Genomic DNA, 16,805 nt, shown 5'->3' with positions numbered 1-16,805 from the left:
TATAGTTGCAAACGCCATGAAGGCACAGGTGGTCCTCTGTGATACCAAAGCTTTCAGGCTTACCTGGGAAGGCTGTGTGTCATTGTTACTCCACTGTGTTATTGACCAGCTGTTTTATATAATGCATGACTCATGGTGCTTTTTTCTGAATTTAACAGCAAGGCCTCAAAATTCCTCCAGCCTGGAAAAGACAGGGTGGGAAGCACGTACAAGAAATCTGTCTATAAGCAGCACACAGACTCCACGTACACCACTGAGATTCCCAAACCTAGCTGGCTGGGGTTCCTTGGGCCCATCATCCGAGCAGAAGTGGGGGATACCATTAAAGTACACCTAAAAAATTTTGCTAAGCGACCATACACAATCCATCCTCACGGTGTTTTCTACGAAAAGGACTCTGAAGGTAAATTAACCACTGCCACAAGGGAGACAGATTTTTCTCACTGAGAGCTTAGGAGTGTGCATTGAGGAGAGGTGTCTGTAAAGCCAAAGAGCTGGTTAGCCCAAACCTATATTGCTGAGAAGCAATAGTTTAGTGAGGTCACCTGGTGTTGACTTAGCAGGTTCATGGGTCTAGGAGTAATTTCCTGACCTGGGCATTACAGTACACAGCATGGATTTCTTGATTTTAAAACTTCCGAAGCTTGCTAATGTGTGGTGAAGAAGGGAAAGAGCTGTATTCATTATTTGAAGTGCTGTAGAAGAAAAATCATGAGTGTGAGCTTCAGGTGGCTCACAAGAATGGTAAAGTATGAGACCAAAGCACTGCTATTTGAAGCAACCCTAGAGACTGTAGAAAGGCTGACTGGGCATGTTGCAGAGTTGAAGGCAAAGTAGCAATAGGCAGAATGGAAATCATCTTTCTGAGTCTGTTGTCCTGTTTGCTGGGCAAGTTGCCTTACAATGGCTCTGTTCCTCAGTCTCTCTTAGAGAATCGTGAAATCATGATTAAATACTATTTCAGCCGTGGTATGGTGAGTGTCACTTTGAAATCTGCTACCCAAGTATCTATGTGCAACTCTACTGAGTGAGAGCAGCTCAGCAGGGGGGTTGGAACTAGATGATCTTAAGGTCCTTTCCAACCCTAAATATTCTATGATTCTATGTGTGGGCACGTCTGCTCTTCTTGAATGGATGTTGTGGTTGCTCAATTGTTCTAGGATCCCTGTATCCTGATATGTCCCCCCAGGATCAGAAGAAGGATGATGCTGTTTTCCCAGGAGGGAATTACACCTATACTTGGACTGTCCCTGAAGATCACAGCCCAACTGCTGATGACCCAAACTGCTTGACGTGGATCTACCACTCCCATATTGATGCACCAAAGGACATTGCATCTGGATTAATTGGGCCGTTACTTACATGCAAAAAAGGTAAAAACTCCAAGAGTAAGCAGCTGAGGGCTGCAGCTTTGTACTATAAAGATTGTTGTTGTGATTTGAACAAGAGCAGGATGAGAAGGTACTTTGGTGGGCAGCTCCAGCTTCACAGGAAAATGCAGCATGAGTGGAGAAGACAGTGCCTGTGTTCTGACTGGGTTCTAGTCTTTATGTTGTCTTTATCCCTTAATGGCCGTGCAGGTGAATTTGTAAGCCTCTTGATCAGAGAGCTGTTTGAATCTATATTAAAAGCAGGAATCCTGTCCATGACCTAGTTTATGTGTTAAAAACTGGGGACTGTTTGATTTCAGCAGGAATATTAATAGTGAAGGTGGTGTGGTTCAGTCATGCAGTGGCAGAGCTGCTTGGGAGTGAGAAGTGTATTAAGAGGGGTATACTGGAAAAGAGTGAGCTTGCTGGAACTCTGCAATGAGCTGTGCCAGGATGCTGGGGAAAGCATCTGTCTAATTTGTGTGATAAGAGTTACTCTTCTATTGATGTTTTAACCCATGCACTGATGACTGCTTTTCTTGCATTGAAGAATATTCATTCATTTTTTCTTTCACTCTAGGAATGCTGACTGGCAGTTCTCAGAGACGCCAGGATGTGGACATTGATTTCTTTCTGATGTTCAGTGTGGTGGATGAGAACCTAAGCTGGTATCTGGATGAGAACATAGCATTGTTCTGCACAGATCCAGCCTCAGGAAACAAAGATGATGAGGAATTTCAAGAGAGCAACAAAATGCATGGTCAGTGTCACCTTTGTGAAGCCACAGACTCTGCCCAGATGCGCCAGGGGTGTTGGTTCTCTGGTATCTTGAAATGCACTTTTGGCTGTTGTATGCCAAGGAGAAGGGAGACAGTAAGCTATGAGATATTGTGCTAAGTGAACAATATCACAGGGATGGTGCAACAACTCCAGAAAAAGTGTTATTTTGCTTTGATCTTTGGCTTGAGTGAGCCTTTGCTAGTAGTTTGGAGATTTTTTATTTTTTTTTAAATACACTTAATTTTATGAATGAGTTGTGGGGCTGTGCTCTTCAGAACAAGAAGGGGAGGATGAGTTCTTGTCAGGTCCATCTTGCAAACACATCTGTACTGTGACTTGCTGGCAGAAGCTCTGAAGGCCCCTTTTCTAATCTGATTTTGGCTTGCTTGGTTTTGCAGCTATTAATGGCTATGTGTTTGGAAACCTCCCTGAGCTGACGATGTGTGCTGGGGATTATGTTTCATGGCATCTCTTCGGGATGGGCAATGAAATTGATATTCATACAGCCTACTTCCATGGGGAAACGCTCAATATTCGAGGCCATAGGACAGATGTGGCCAGCCTGTTCCCAGCCACTTTTGTTACAGCAGACATGATCCCCAGTAACCCTGGGAGATGGCTACTGAGCTGTCAGATCAATGATCACATAGAAGGTAAGGCAGAGGTTGTAATATGTCCTGCACTCTACAGCCTCCCTTTATATCCCAGTGTGGCCTTGTGATGCACAGTGTGGTAGGGGACAGTGCCTTGGGCAGCATTCCCACTAAAAACATCCCTAGATGAATGGGGTGATTCCTTGTCCTGTATAAGTTGGGGTGGGTTGATTATTTATGTGTGGGCCAGACTTCCTGGGCATGGCTTGTACCACTGTGTGATGTTCTATGTTGATCAGTGGTGAAGACAATATTTGGTACAGCAGAAAGCTAAGATAAGGCAGTACCTCGATCTCTAGTCCCTGTGAGAGGCACTTGCATGGTACACCATGGTACATGAGGACAGCAGAAAGCTCTGTTTGCTCTTTGTCCATATTTCCATGGAATCCAATTAAGAAGCTTTGCTCACTAACACAAACTTCTTGCTGTGGGAACCATCTAATCGCCTTTTGGGACAATAAAGGAAAATGGCCAGTTCATGGTAGGAAGGTGGGATAGTTCGTTGCTGGTCAAACTGGCTGAGAGGGGTTAAGCATGTGTGTCCTCCATGTCTTGGCCAGCTGGGATGGGAGCACTGTATGAAGTCCGGCCCTGTTCTCGCCAAGCTCCGGCATCCACCCTGGAGGGGAAAGTTCGGAAATACTACATAGCTGCAAAGGAGGTGCAGTGGGACTATGGACCTTCAGGACTCGACCAAAGTAGTGGAAAACGGCTGAGTGAGGAAGGCAGGTAAGCAAGAGGCTCATGGGCTGGGGCAGTGTTTGGGAGTCTGTGTCCTGGAGGCTGCTAGGGAAAATGTGGAATTTCCTTACCAAAATACATACCTGCAATTCACGCAGAATTCCTGGGAAGGCAGATCACCCTATCTGGGAAATGTAGGCTGCTGTAGCTAAACCGTACTGAGCAGTACTAGGTACCTTGAGGGATTTCAAGTAGAAGTATGCTGAACTATTAAGAAAGCACATCTTGCAGCAGACACAGGGTGGCAGAGCTAGCCTGCAGATACGCTTCAGTGTAGCCTTGCTGCAGCAAGTAATTTCTGGGAAATCAAATGGAGTGACCGCCCCAACAGCCCTCCATCCCACATGTCACATAGTTATGATAGCAGTTGGTGAGTGATTTTTCCATTCAGACTTCGGCTAACTGAAACAAAGACATTCCTCCCCCTCTCTTCCTTAAGACACTGTTGGAGAGGATATACCTCTTTGAGATGGCAAAGTATAAACACAGTGATTAATGGTTTACCAAAAGCCAAATAGTAACTCTTTTGCAGACCTTAGAAGGAAAAGCTCCTTACACCTGTGAGCTGGCTTAGCAACTAAGTGCTGTCTCCTGCAAGGCATGTTATATCTGTCTGTGTTTGGAGAGGGTGGTGGTGGAGGATTTGTCATTTACAGCCTTTCCATTTACTGCACTGCAGTTTTGTTCACTGCCCTGTCTTGCACATCTTGTGTAGAGATGCTGTTCAGACATGTGCCATTGAACCCAGCTGTTTCAGGTGGGAGAGGGCTGTAAGCCAGAGGTGCTCCCTGAATGTGTAGGTAGATGAGTCTGTAGGATGAAAAAGCTTCACAGAGAAGCTGTGCTTGTTCCAAAGTGGAGATTCAGTCCTTGTCTGAAAAGCTGCTTGATTTGGAGATGCTGCTGACATTGCCAGAGGAGTGTGGGGAGGGAGCAGAACAGGACTGATTCATAGTAATTGCCTGACATTTTCTTTTTTCAATTAGCCCTGCTGAGCAGTTTTTCAAGCGTGGCCCTTACAGAATTGGTGGAGTCTACTGGAAGGCAAAGTATGTGGAATATACTGATGAAAGCTTCCGTGAGGAAAAGCAGCAATCAGAAGAAGAGAAACACCTTGGGATACTTGGTAGGAATCATCCAGCAACACAAATTCTCTTTCAGTGTCAGTGAGATTGATGCTGATATCAGAGGTACCAGTTTGGCTGTAACTGCTCTCTCATTTCATGGTGCAGTGATAGGCACAGAGGAGGTGTTTCACAGCAGTTATGCCTAAGAGTGAGTGGGACAGGCAGAGGGTGTGAAATGGTAAAATAGGCAGAATCACTTTTCTGCTGGGGCAGTATTCAGAGGTTAGTAGTAAGTGCTGAGGGACAAGATTGTTGTATTAAAGACTCACAGTTCTTTTCTAGCTGGCAGGAGCAGTGGCTCACAGGCAGGGGTGTGCTTAGAGCATCTCACACTGCTCTCTACCTGCCTGCTCAGGGCACATGTCTTAGAAAGCTGAGTAAGCCTTATGTAGGTGAGCAAGAAACATGGGCCTTTCCTGAGGGTGTTTTGGCACGTCTGGCCGTTTTGTTACTTATTCTGTGAATGCCTGAAGCCTCTCTAAGTTCTCCTGCAGACCCAAAGCGCTTTAAGACAGTTCTTGTCAGTCCCTGTTCCTGTTGTCAGGGCTGAATGTCCTCAAGCAGGACCAACATGTGGGGTATCTGCCTCTTCTGGATCCTCTGCTCACTCATCCTGGATGAAAGGTGGCCCTGGCTGCTTTGGTTTGCTGGCCACTGGGGAGTTGCTCTGTTGCTAACATGCTCTGCAATTTCTGTAGGTCCAGTGATCAAAGCTGAAGTTGGAGACACCATCCTGGTGACGTTTGTTAACAAAGCCTCCTGGCCTTTCAGCATCCAGCCTCATGGAGTGTCCTATGGGAAGGCGTGGGAAGGGATGCGGTACCATGATGGTTTGTGATTACCTTTTCTTGAGTAATTCAATGTTAATTCTGGTGGTGGGGCTCCATGTTCCATACCTCCTTTGTGCTGGGGAAGTTTCTGCAGCTGGGAAGGACTGGATGTGGTCAGGAACTGGTTAGAAGCCAGCCTAGTCCTCTGAGCCTGCCTGAGGCCTCGCTGAAGTCGTCTTTCCACTGAAGTGGTGCCCAGGAAGGGTGCCAGAGGGAGTTTGCTTCCAGAGATGCTTTTTTCCAGAAGAAAACTGTAAACCAAAACTCAGACCACTTCTAGTTGTTTGAGACCCTTTGAGCAGAGGAACATGCCCAGTGCATTCCGGCTTAGAGAACCCCATGCTTCCAACATTCATCTTCCCAGGTGCAGCTGGATCTGCTTCATTATTTCCCCTTGCCATACACACCTCTGCCATGGCACTGTGGGGGATTTATATGGTACTGAGAGCAGATCCCTGTGTGCCTTAAATACACCCACATCATGCTTCAGAGATCCTGGGTGTTTGTGACATGAATGAAGTAAAGCCCAGTTTGAATGTAGCTGGTGAGAAAATGGAACCAAGTTTGTATAGGGACCTTGGGAATAACCATGCCAATATCTGTTTTAAAGGTCTGTTTGAGAATGGGGTTTCTGTTGCACCACTGCACAACTTTACGTACCGCTGGACCGTGCCAAAGCATGTTGGACCTACATCCAATGACCCTCCATGCCTGACCTGGATGTACAGCTCTGCTGTGAACCCCATCAAAGATCCCAGTTCGGGCTTAGTAGGGCCTCTGATTATCTGCAAGCCAGGCACTTTGGATGAGAACAACAAACAGGTAAAAGGGCTTTTCATGCCATGCTCTTACCAGGTTCTTTGCTTTTTTGCAGAGAAAGGAAACAACAGCTAAACACAGGGAACATAATAAAAACAGATGTATAGTAGCATGAATCCAGGAAAGCTGAATCAAAGGAACAAGTCAGGTTAACATTGGAATGCTGCTGCATCCCAATGCACCAGCAGTTTTCATGTGGGAAAGTCTAGTGTTCCAGGCTCCCCAGGGCTGCCCTGGGACTGGTTTCTGGGCTCTGCTTTAAAACCCACAGGTCAACTTGGCTGAACTGCGCCTTGGATGTGACTTTATAGCTAACTTTTGTCCTGAGACTTGCATAGCAGGCTGCTTTCAGAGGCATGTGGAATAATCGTTGCAGTCTCAAAAACATTAAAAAGACTTTCACTTACAGGTTTTTTTGCTTGAATGATATAATGCTTTGAGGTTTGGGTGAGCTTCATTTCTTCTGCAAGATCAGTTCATTTTCAAGCAGAGCTGGCTACAAAAAAAGCATCTGGAAATTATGTTAGTCTTTATGCTTTTGATGGAGAGGTGAAATCTGGAGGGTGACCAGAACTTCCTCTTGGAATTTTACTTGAGTAGTCTGCTCATGTCAGTAAGTCTAGGGAAGGCAGTAAATTAATATCTTGGAAAGTGCAAAACAGATTAGTAGAGCCTTATTGTGAAAACCAGCAGGCAGCAGGAAAACTGCCATCGTGCCTGCCTTGTGGTGTAGATCAGGGAGTGGCTAAGTCTGAAAACAGCTTCCACAAGAGCCTCCCTGGAGGAGCTGACTGTTAGTGGTGGCATGATGTGGCTAAATTGGGAGTGCAGAAGAGACCAGTGTGTTGCGCAGGATGAAAATGTGAATCTTCTGAGCAGAGGATCCTGAATATGTCCAGCCCACTATGTGAAGGAGCTGTGATAATGATAAAACATTTGCAGGTGTTGAAAACAGACTTGTTTGTGAAGGTAGGATGGAGAAAAAGTGAACTGGAACAGCAATTCTGCCTCAATGACCTTGGTCAACCCTTTAATGAATGCTTAATTGGGGAAGATGCATGGCCACTTCTCATGCACCTGTGTGCTGCAGACAGGGAAATGCTCAGTCCTCTCTGCAGAGTGTCTTCCTGGTATAGCTGAGGCAGCAGATATCAAAGTGAGAATCCGAACAACACTGGGGGTATTATTTTAGTGGGGAAATGCATTATGCTTTGGAATGTTTTTCTTTGGAGATTGAATGTTTTCAAGGGATTAGGGTGATAAAAAAATCCCCAATCCAGGGCTGTGGTAGGGGAAAGGAGGGGTGGGATATAGTCATCCACCTGCCTCATGGGCTGGGCTCTGATCCTCGGGTCTGATTTGAAATGGTGAAAACCACACCTAAACATAGGGGTGGTGGGGGAAGGAGGCAGTGACTTGATATCCTTGGGTGGATTTTGGTCACTTTACTCCTGTGAAATATTATGGAAAAACCACAAGTGGTGCCTCTTGTGGAACAAAAGAGGAACATTCAACATGAGTAAGACAGCCCTGGCACTCAATGGGGAACATGGTGGTTAAGCAAAACATCTTTAACCGTAAAGATAGTTAGTTGGTGCATTTTAAAAATTAACAGCCATTATTGTAATTATAGAAAGGGATCGACAAAGAATTTTACCTTCTCTTCAGTGTGTTTGATGAGAACCTCAGCTGGTATTTAAATGCAAACATAAAGTACTACCTGAGGATGGAAGAGGCTTCGGTGCAAAAGGATGATGACTTCGAGGAGTCAAACAGGATGCATGGTATGGCCTGATGCTGTTCTCTGTGCAGCAGGATTGAACCTGCAAAACTGGGGATGGTGTCCACCTGAAGACTGAGCTGGGGAGCTGGAGTGGCTGTGTTGTATTGGCCTGAAGTCAAGTGAGGCTGAAGGCGGTGGGTGGGACATGGGACAAGAAGCACAGCCGTCTTGGGAAGCATGTCCTGAGTATATTCAGGGTGAACTACAAGAAAGCTACACTTCCACTGGCAGGCCTGCCCTGTGAAAGCATGTGCACAGAATGAATCTCTTGGCTGATGTCTGTCTGCAGAGAGTTAATTGCATTCTCCTTTGCAGCCATCAATGGACTTATGTTTGGTAACTTGCCTGAGCTGAATGTGTGTGAAGGAGACAATGTGACCTGGCACCTTCTGGGCTTGGGCAGTGAAGCAGATGTACATGGAGCTGTGTTTCAGGGAAATACCCTGCAGATGAATGGGATGCGGAGAGATTCAACCAGTCTGTTCCCACACACATTTGCTACTGCCTTCATGCAACCTGATAACAGTGGTAAGTGCCTGCACATCTAACTTAGCAGCAGCAAAAGTCTCCTGTTGTAGTATTTGCTCCTGTAGCACTGTAGCACAGTACAAACTCTTACAGGGTGAGCTGTGCTTTACATCCTGTTTATGAGGCCGCAGCTCCTGTATTTGTATCCCATTCTGGAGAAGAACAGGAGACACAGGATCTTGTCCCACACTGATTCTCTAGGCTGCCACTTCCTATTTAATACTTGTATTAAATGTTGGGTGTTGTTGATGGATGTTGCTGCCCATGACCCAGAGAAACATGCAAACATGTCTTTCAGAATAAAGTAGGAGACAGTGCCAGAGCTCAACTCCCCTGTCCATGACTTATGGAGATTCATGTTTGGCAGATCCCAGCCCTCCCAGTTTGCAGGAAAGGCATGCAATACTGTCTTGCTCACACAATGCGATGGCCTCAGCTGTCAGTTGTCTCCTCCCCTTTGGCATTTGCAGGCTAGATCTTTTCAACAGTATCTCAGCAGTGGTAGCATGGTTGTGTTACTCTGCTGGTTTTCTCACTTCTAATAAGCTGCTTATTGTGTAAGAAAGCTGTCTGAGAGTATTTTTGTGTAGGACTTTGTTGTGCCATTCCTGCTTGATTGCTACAGGCAGAGATTAAAAGGGGTTGTTAGAGAAACCAAACTCCCTAAACAAACACAGAGATACACACAATGCATACCAATGTCAACCACGTCACAGGCTCTGCATGGGAAGCAGCTGTTTCCTGGGATCTTTAGAAGTAGCTAATCTCTGTGTTCATGCTGCCTCCCTCAGGGATCTTTGAGATCTACTGCCAGACGAGTAATCACTACCAGGCTGGGATGAGGGAACGCTACTCCGTTTCAAAGTGTGGAAAAAGGGATCCTGCTCCTGCCCTTCAGTACAGGGGTGTGCGGACGTATTACATCGTGGCAGAGGAGGTGGTGTGGGACTATGCGCCTGACCGGAGCTGGGAGAGGGAACGGCACAATCATTCTGCAGAGAGGTAGAGCCTGTCTTGTGGGGAACCCTTTGGCAAAGTTTCTCAATAGCCTCAGTAGGCTGTGGTGAAGCCTGTTAGGTGTCTTGGCCATCCTGTGACCTGGTGCATATGGCACTGCTGGTGGTACTGCTGATGGGAGCTGCAGCCCCTGCGTCACTGTGCCCATCTTTGCAGCCAAAGCAGGTCTCAGGAAACCCATTCAACTAGTGATCCCCATGCCATAAGTTAACAGTTCATTCTGCCTGAGCTTTTTTGGGTATCTCGGCACTCACTCTGCATTTCTCAGCTACGCCGATGTATTCCTGAGCAATGAGAATGGACTGCTTGGCTCCAAGTACAAGAAGGCAGTTTACAGGGAGTACACTGATGGGACTTTCCAGACCCCCAAGGCCAGGATAAATGGTGATGAGCACCTGGGAATACTAGGTAAGGATATGTGTAGAGGGTACATTTTCCATTCGCACAGTGGTGGGACTTGGACTCTAGAGTTTCAGTGCCTAAAGGCTGTAATCTGAAGGCCTCCTATTTATTTAGGCATCTGCAAAGTGAGGAGGAATTCAGACTGTCTCCTATCCATGTTTAACAGCTTTGGAGATAGCAGTAAAGCAGGTCCTGAACACAGCTTGTAGGAAACCATTGGTTCTCATGCATGCCTCTGCCAACTTTTTCATGTCTTGGGCAGAGCATTCTTCACACCTGCATTTCTGACTGTATGACAGAAATAACTGCTGACTTCTAGAGAGCACCCTGAGAGGTGTAGGTGAAAATCTGTCACTGTGAGATAAATGTTTCTGGGGCCAAAGCAGGCAGACCTTGAGAAGTGGAGGAGCACGTTGCAATGGCTGATCGGTCCATGGGGTCACAGCAATGTGTTATGAACCCAGGACGGAGTGGTGCTAGAGCAGCAAGTCTGAGGCAGTACATACCATTCAAAATAGGTTGCAGTTCTGATTTGTGACCCTTGTCAGGCCAAATTGAATATTGCCACATTTTTTGAAACCAGCAGCAGGAGATGATCAGGGTGTGAAATTTAGCATAGCAGTATTCAGAAATCAAGCCTTAGTTGTATTGGGCACAGTTAATGCATAACAACCTTCGCTTCCCTCATTGTGAAACTCTGGGTTTTTTTTTTAAGACTCGAATTGGGACCAACCTCCAATTCTCTTTTTGGGAGGGAGAGAAGAGGGAGGGGGACTTCATAACTATAATAAATATAAGAGAATGTATATGGGAAGATGTTGAGAGATGAGAATATCCGCAAGAGATACATCAACAGTTTTCGCTAGTCTCGGAGTACATTCTTCCTATCTCAAGGTCCTTTTCTGTGGGCGGAAGTGGGAGATATTCTCAACATTGTGTTTAAGAACAATGCCACACGACCCTACTCCATTCATGCGCATGGGGTGCTGGAAAGGGAGACGGGACAGCCACAAGTAGCAAACCCTGGTAAGTCACTGATCTCCAGCCATATTCCTGTATGGGTTTACAAAGCTGATTTAGCCTATGGCTAGGCTGGTTTCCTTAGGCAGGCTTAAACGTACTTGTTCTCTTATGGTAGAGAACTGGAACTGAACAATAAGTGGTCTTTCAAGTTCATCAAGGTTTAGTGATACCATTTGTGTGGAAATAGCAGCCCTGGGAATTCATATTCTGCTCTGACACCTGGGATGATTGTAGCACAAACTTTCCTCTGTGCAGCCTTATCCCCTGTACTGTGTGGACTGTCTCTAGGAAAAAGGGTGATGACAGTTCACAGCTCAGTCCTTGGTAGCTCTGGGCTGGCTGCCCATGATGGGGGAAGCCTCCCTTTCTTTGGGACCTATACTTTGTGATGTGCACAGTAATATGAAGTAGGTGAAACGCACAATTGCTTGCCAGGATGCTGACTGAAATCACCAATTTGTTTCACAGTCCACATGCCAATTTGTATAATTTTTGGTCTCCAAATTGTGCAGGCTGTCTAAGCGATAAACAGGTTTTCAGTCAGGCCTTGTCTTTCTGAAATCTATTGTTAATATGCAAAATAGTAATTTTAAAAATTAATTTGAGCATCATAAATATACTTCAGAGAGGAAAAGTCATCTCAAGCTCCATCTGCACTGAAGAGAAATGGAATTTCTTTGGTCAGCTCCATCCTCAAAGCTGGCAGATAAAACAGAGTTGTGCTGACACCAGATAGCATGTGCATCCTGTGGCCCCTCTGTGTTGCTTGTGAGAGCAGAACTTCCATCCTGCTTTCCAGTATTTTGGGGAAGGAAGATTGTGTCCAACAATCAGAATTGAATTTGCACTTTTTCTGTGGTGTTCTGCATGCTGCTCAGCAAATTGGTGAATGGGTGTATCACACTGGTGTTAATGGTTCTTCTCTCACTCAGGTGACATTGTGACATACCGATGGGAAGTTCCTGAGAGATCTGGCCCAGGGCCAAATGATTCAGCTTGTGTTCCTTGGATCTACTACTCCATGGTAGACCCAGTAAAGGTAAAGTAGAAATTAGAACCAGAAAGGCCCAATTAAACCAGTTTTTCACTCTCTCTAGTATTATACAATGTGAGATGAATACAATTTAGAGATTGGCCCAGCCAAGAGGTAGAAAAACAACCTGGTGCCATGTCCAGCATTCTCCTGGGAGAGAAAATCCTTCAAATTTATTCTGATGTTGGTCCTTGTTTTTCCCTAGCACAAACCTTCATAAAACAATTCCACTGTCTCCTTGACAGTAACCTTCCTTCAGTGATTTGCAGGATATGAGAACATCTCCTAGTCAGTCATGGCTTTTATTTGAGAGCCATAGCGCTAACCTATAAAGGCAGAAAGTGTCCAAAATAAGGCCCCATGGATAAAGCAGGAACATTCGAGCATTGCTAGGATCAATTATAGTACTGATTTCACAGGAGGGATCTGTGAATAAACCATCACATTCAACTCAGAGATCACTGCCCTTTTATCTCAAGTTGCAGGTGTTTTTGCAGTCAGAGTGGAGAATATTTTGATACCATTCAAATTTGGCTTCTGGATTTGCATTTAAAAGAACATGTTTAGTCCCTGTTCTTGTGCTTTGGTAGCTGATGTTCTAATGAGAGTACTTGCACAGTAGCACTGTTTGTTTTCAGTGGGGTGGTGCAGGGAACAGAAAATACTGTTGCTGAAAGGCAAAGAAAAGCATGTATAAAAGAGAGGGTGAGAAGATCCTTGCCTCGAGTTATTTGGGTTTTTTTCTCCTTCATTGTGATTAGGATATGTACAGTGGTCTGATTGGACCCCTGAAGATCTGCCGGAGAGGAGCGCTGCGGTCTGATGGTATCAGGAAGGATGTAAAGAGGGAGTTTGCTCTACTGTTCCTGGTTTTTGATGAAAATCAGTCCTGGTACTTGGAGGAGAATGTGGAACATTACAGTAGGGGAAATCACAAGGAGATCAACCTGCTGGATGACAAATTTGTGGAAAGCAACAAGATGCATGGTAATGCCTGGTAGACACCTTGAGCGCCCATTACTATGTATAAAAAGTTCAGGTTGGTTCTGCGACCTCTAAATGGTCAGCAACCCAAACCTCAAGAGCTTGACTCCTAGTGAATACTCTCATCATTTTGCATTGAACAGAATTAAGCCGTATGTTCTCAATATTGCAGCACATACACAGCACACACATTTGATCTACAATGAAGGCTGTCCATTATGGCTGTCCCTGTCAGAAGGAACAGCAAGATATGAGCCAGAGAGGTTAATATCTGGTTTGTCTAACTTGGGACAGGAAATAAAATAAAATCAAATGTGAAATTAACTTGTCAGACTAATTTCGTTTGGTTCGTCTCAGGACCATTAGAATGTGTTAGATTTCAAATTGATCAACCTACATGGCTGGAATACATGACTCAGTTGTTTTAGCTGATTACCCAAAAGCCATTCCTACCATAGTAGGATGAACACATTTTTCTATATTAACATATTTATGTTATTTTTTCTCTGTATTATATCTGTAAAGTATTCTCAGCAAAACAAGTCTCCTGGCAGTTATGGAGGTAAGAACAGTGAAGAATTGTTATGTATACGATCGTTATGACTGGGTGATATAAAGAATCTCCAAATAAATGTGGCCATGAAGCTGTTATTGTTAAACCAGTATTATGGCTAGCAAAACCATAAACACACTGAAGTCTGATGCTTGTTTTGATCTATACAAAGTGACTGCGGCAGATCTGGGAGTAAAACATGGGTATTCCTGCCCTTGGATCATGTCCAAGTCTTATTCCCTCTCTGATCTGAGCATGAAAGTTTCCATTGCAATGTGTGCCACTGCGTTCAGTTCACTGTTTCAGTCCCTTTCCTGCATGTGCAGTCAAAGCAGTATTCCTTCTGGCTGTGCTAATTATGATATAAAGTCCTGCCATGTAGTGATTTTACAAGTCATCAGCATGTAACGTGCAGCCAGCATGAGGCACAGAATGACAGGGTTGCCTGTTGGCAGGGTTTACTCATTTTCATTGTTCTGCAAGTAAAATTTTTGGATATTTATGTGTGTATAGATACATTTTTCCCTGTCACTGGGCTAAAAAGACCATTTTTGTATTTTGACTTTTAGAAGGAACCATCTCTGCAGTTTTCAGCAAGAGGTAGTTTTTGATATTTGAACTGAGCTACAGCATGGCCTTGGATGCAAGTCACTGCCAAACTTTTGGGGGATTGTTATATGGAAGATGCTACTGATGCACTGGTTGCTATATAAGTTTTGTAGCATCTAACTTCCAGTGCTCTGAAGTTAGATGATTCTTCCTCTGAAATGATTCAGCATTGTTACCATTTCAGTAACAGCCTTTTCTCCTGTTTCTCTGTTATTTGTTGTACAGCAATCAATGGGAGGCTCTATGCAAACTTGCCTGGGCTGACCATGTTTCAGGGAGAGTGGGTGAACTGGTACCTGCTGGGAATGGGTCAGGAGATTGATGTGCACACAGTCCATTTTCATGCCGAGACCTTCATATACAAGGTAAGAATACCCTTTCATGATAAAGCAGAAGCTGGCCATTGATAGAACCACTTTTGCGTGACTCCGGACTTGAACTTTTTGAGTGACCTCGCAGAAACTTTACCCGTCTAGGAAAGGGATGTGATTTTACACATCCAAATCTGACTCACTGAGCCTTTGTATTATGCGAATATGTCTAACCCTTAGAATTAGGCATGACCAGATTGTTTTCTTTCCCAGCTATAGCCAGGAACTAATCTTTGAAGTCTTTTTCTGAGCTTTTAAAAGCTGTAGTAGCACTGAAGTGCTCGCCAGCAACACAAGTAGAATTTTCTGTCTGTAAAAGAAGCACAGAGCACTGCACACTAACAGCCTCCCTTCCTTTTGACAGAATGGCAAAAGCTACAGAGCAGATGTTGTGGATCTGTTCCCTGGGACCTTTGAAATGGTAGAGATGTTGGTTGGGAACCCTGGCACGTGGCTGCTTCATTGTCATGTGTCTGATCACATTCATGCTGGGATGGAGATACTCTTCACAGTCTTGCCTAGATCAGGTAGGGAGCTATCCTTGATTGTTACTGTAAAACATCTAACAGCACTTTCTACTCCTGCTGTTAAATTCTGTTTGTATCACACTTACAACTCTTTTACATGCCATAAACAGCCAGTTAATTGAGCAGGTAATTACTTAAGTACTAGCAATTTCAGATGTTCCTTTTGAATATGGTAATACCTGCAGCTGGAATTAACAACAAATGGGTTTCTGGGGTTTACAATGCTTACATTATTCTGACAAGTTTTATGTTAGCTTATGTCTGAGAAGCAATATTCAGCCATCAGCCAGTAACTGTTCTTACTGAGAATATTATCTGTGATCTAAATGCACACCCTAGGGATTTTCATTTCACCAGGAAACACTGGAACGTGGTTAGAGGTGAGTGACACCCTGTATTGGGTTTGGCTGTGACAGAGTTAGTTTTCTTCATAGCAGCCCATATGGTGCTATGTTTTGGATTTGTTACCAAAACGGAGCTGATAACACACCCATGGTTTTGCTATTGGTAAACTGTGCTTGCACAGTGTCAAGGTCTTCCCTTGTTTTTCATTCAGTAGGTGGGGTGGGCAAGAAGCAGGGAAGCAAAGTAGCCATTGCTCAGGGACTGGCTGAGCATCCACTTGTGGTAAATGATTGCTCTTGCATCACTTCAGTTTGTGGGGAGTTTTTGTGGTGAGGTGTGTTTTTGTGTGTGTGTTTTTTCTTAAATTGTTTTTATCTCAACTCACAAGTTGGGTGTGTTTTGTTTGTTGGTTGGTTGGTTTGTTTGTTTTCTTTCCCCCCTTGCTTTTTGCCTTTCCAATTCCCTCCCCATTCCTGCTGGGGGTGAGTGACCAACCCTGCCAGCCCACCACATGCTCAGAGACTTTGTGCTTTTCTGTTGTGGTTTAAGCCCAGCTGGTAACTCAGAACCATGCAGCTACTTGCTGCTCCCCTTCTTTCTTCCTCCCTCTCTGGGCAGGATGGGGAGGAGAAGCAAAGGAATACGAAACCTATGGGTTGAGATAAGAACAGGTTAATAACTAAAGTACAATATAATACTACTAATAAGGGAAATAACAAGGGGAGATAATATAAAACTAAAAGGGGATAGGGGAAAAAAAAACCCAATAAATGTAAATGATGCACAATACAATTGCTCACCACCTGCTGACCAATACCCAGCCTGACCCAAGCAGTGATTGGTCCCTTCCAAGTAACTCCCCCCAGTTTATATACTGGGCACGATGTGCTGTGGTATGGAATACCCCTTTGGCTAGTTTGGGTCAGGTGTCCTGTCTTTGCTCCCTCCCAGCTTCTTGTACCCCTCCTCAGTGGCAAAGCATGAGCCTGAGAAATCCTTGATCAGAGTTGAATGCTACTTAGCAACACATAAAACACTGGTGTGTTATCAGCCAAAACACAGCACTGCACCAGCTACTAGGAATAAAGTTAACTCTATCTCAGCTGAAACCAGGATGTTTTCTTTCAAAGGCTGTAAAGGGTTGTGTGGTGGGAGTGGGTCTGCTTTTGGAGCAGGTAATACAAAAGCACTCCTGGTGTCATGTGAAGAAGGGAAACATTGACAGGAAGGGGGAAAACAAACAAACAAAACACAAAACCAAACAAAAAAACCCCTCAAACAAACAAAAAAAAACCCACACAAAAAAAAAA

At 44.7% G+C, this 16,805-nt stretch overlaps 1 protein-coding gene across 5 annotated transcripts in view; it reads left to right on the top strand.

Annotated features, from left to right (window-relative positions):
* HEPH (hephaestin) overlaps positions 1–16,805 on the top strand; it is a 30,400-nt gene that overhangs the window by 5,358 nt on the left and 8,237 nt on the right. For all 5 annotated transcript variants that reach the window (XR_003993122.1, XM_030497311.1, XM_030497315.2 and 2 more), the window contains 17 exons: positions 159–403; positions 1,161–1,373; positions 1,951–2,130; positions 2,549–2,803; positions 3,364–3,532; positions 4,531–4,670; positions 5,370–5,501; positions 6,112–6,323; positions 7,954–8,104; positions 8,419–8,631; positions 9,423–9,633; positions 9,917–10,056; positions 10,945–11,076; positions 12,006–12,112; positions 12,868–13,093; positions 14,478–14,617; positions 14,988–15,150. Coding sequence is in view for 4 of the 5 variants with exons in the window: in XM_030497311.1 (XP_030353171.1) it covers positions 159–403; positions 1,161–1,373; positions 1,951–2,130; positions 2,549–2,803; positions 3,364–3,532; positions 4,531–4,670; positions 5,370–5,501; positions 6,112–6,323; positions 7,954–8,104; positions 8,419–8,631; positions 9,423–9,633; positions 9,917–10,056; positions 10,945–11,076; positions 12,006–12,112; positions 12,868–13,093; positions 14,478–14,617; positions 14,988–15,150 (3,029 nt within the window). In the remaining variant the exon portion in view is untranslated. The remainder of the gene's footprint in view (positions 1–158; positions 404–1,160; positions 1,374–1,950; positions 2,131–2,548; positions 2,804–3,363; positions 3,533–4,530; positions 4,671–5,369; positions 5,502–6,111; positions 6,324–7,953; positions 8,105–8,418; positions 8,632–9,422; positions 9,634–9,916; positions 10,057–10,944; positions 11,077–12,005; positions 12,113–12,867; positions 13,094–14,477; positions 14,618–14,987; positions 15,151–16,805) is intronic.

The sequence above is a fragment of the Strigops habroptila genome, chromosome 9 (genome assembly GCF_004027225.2).
Source record: "Strigops habroptila isolate Jane chromosome 9, bStrHab1.2.pri, whole genome shotgun sequence".
NCBI classification, from domain to species: domain Eukaryota; kingdom Metazoa; phylum Chordata; class Aves; order Psittaciformes; family Psittacidae; genus Strigops; species Strigops habroptila.
Note: the sequence above shows the minus strand (reverse complement) of the source record. Positions and strands in the feature narration are given on the sequence as shown.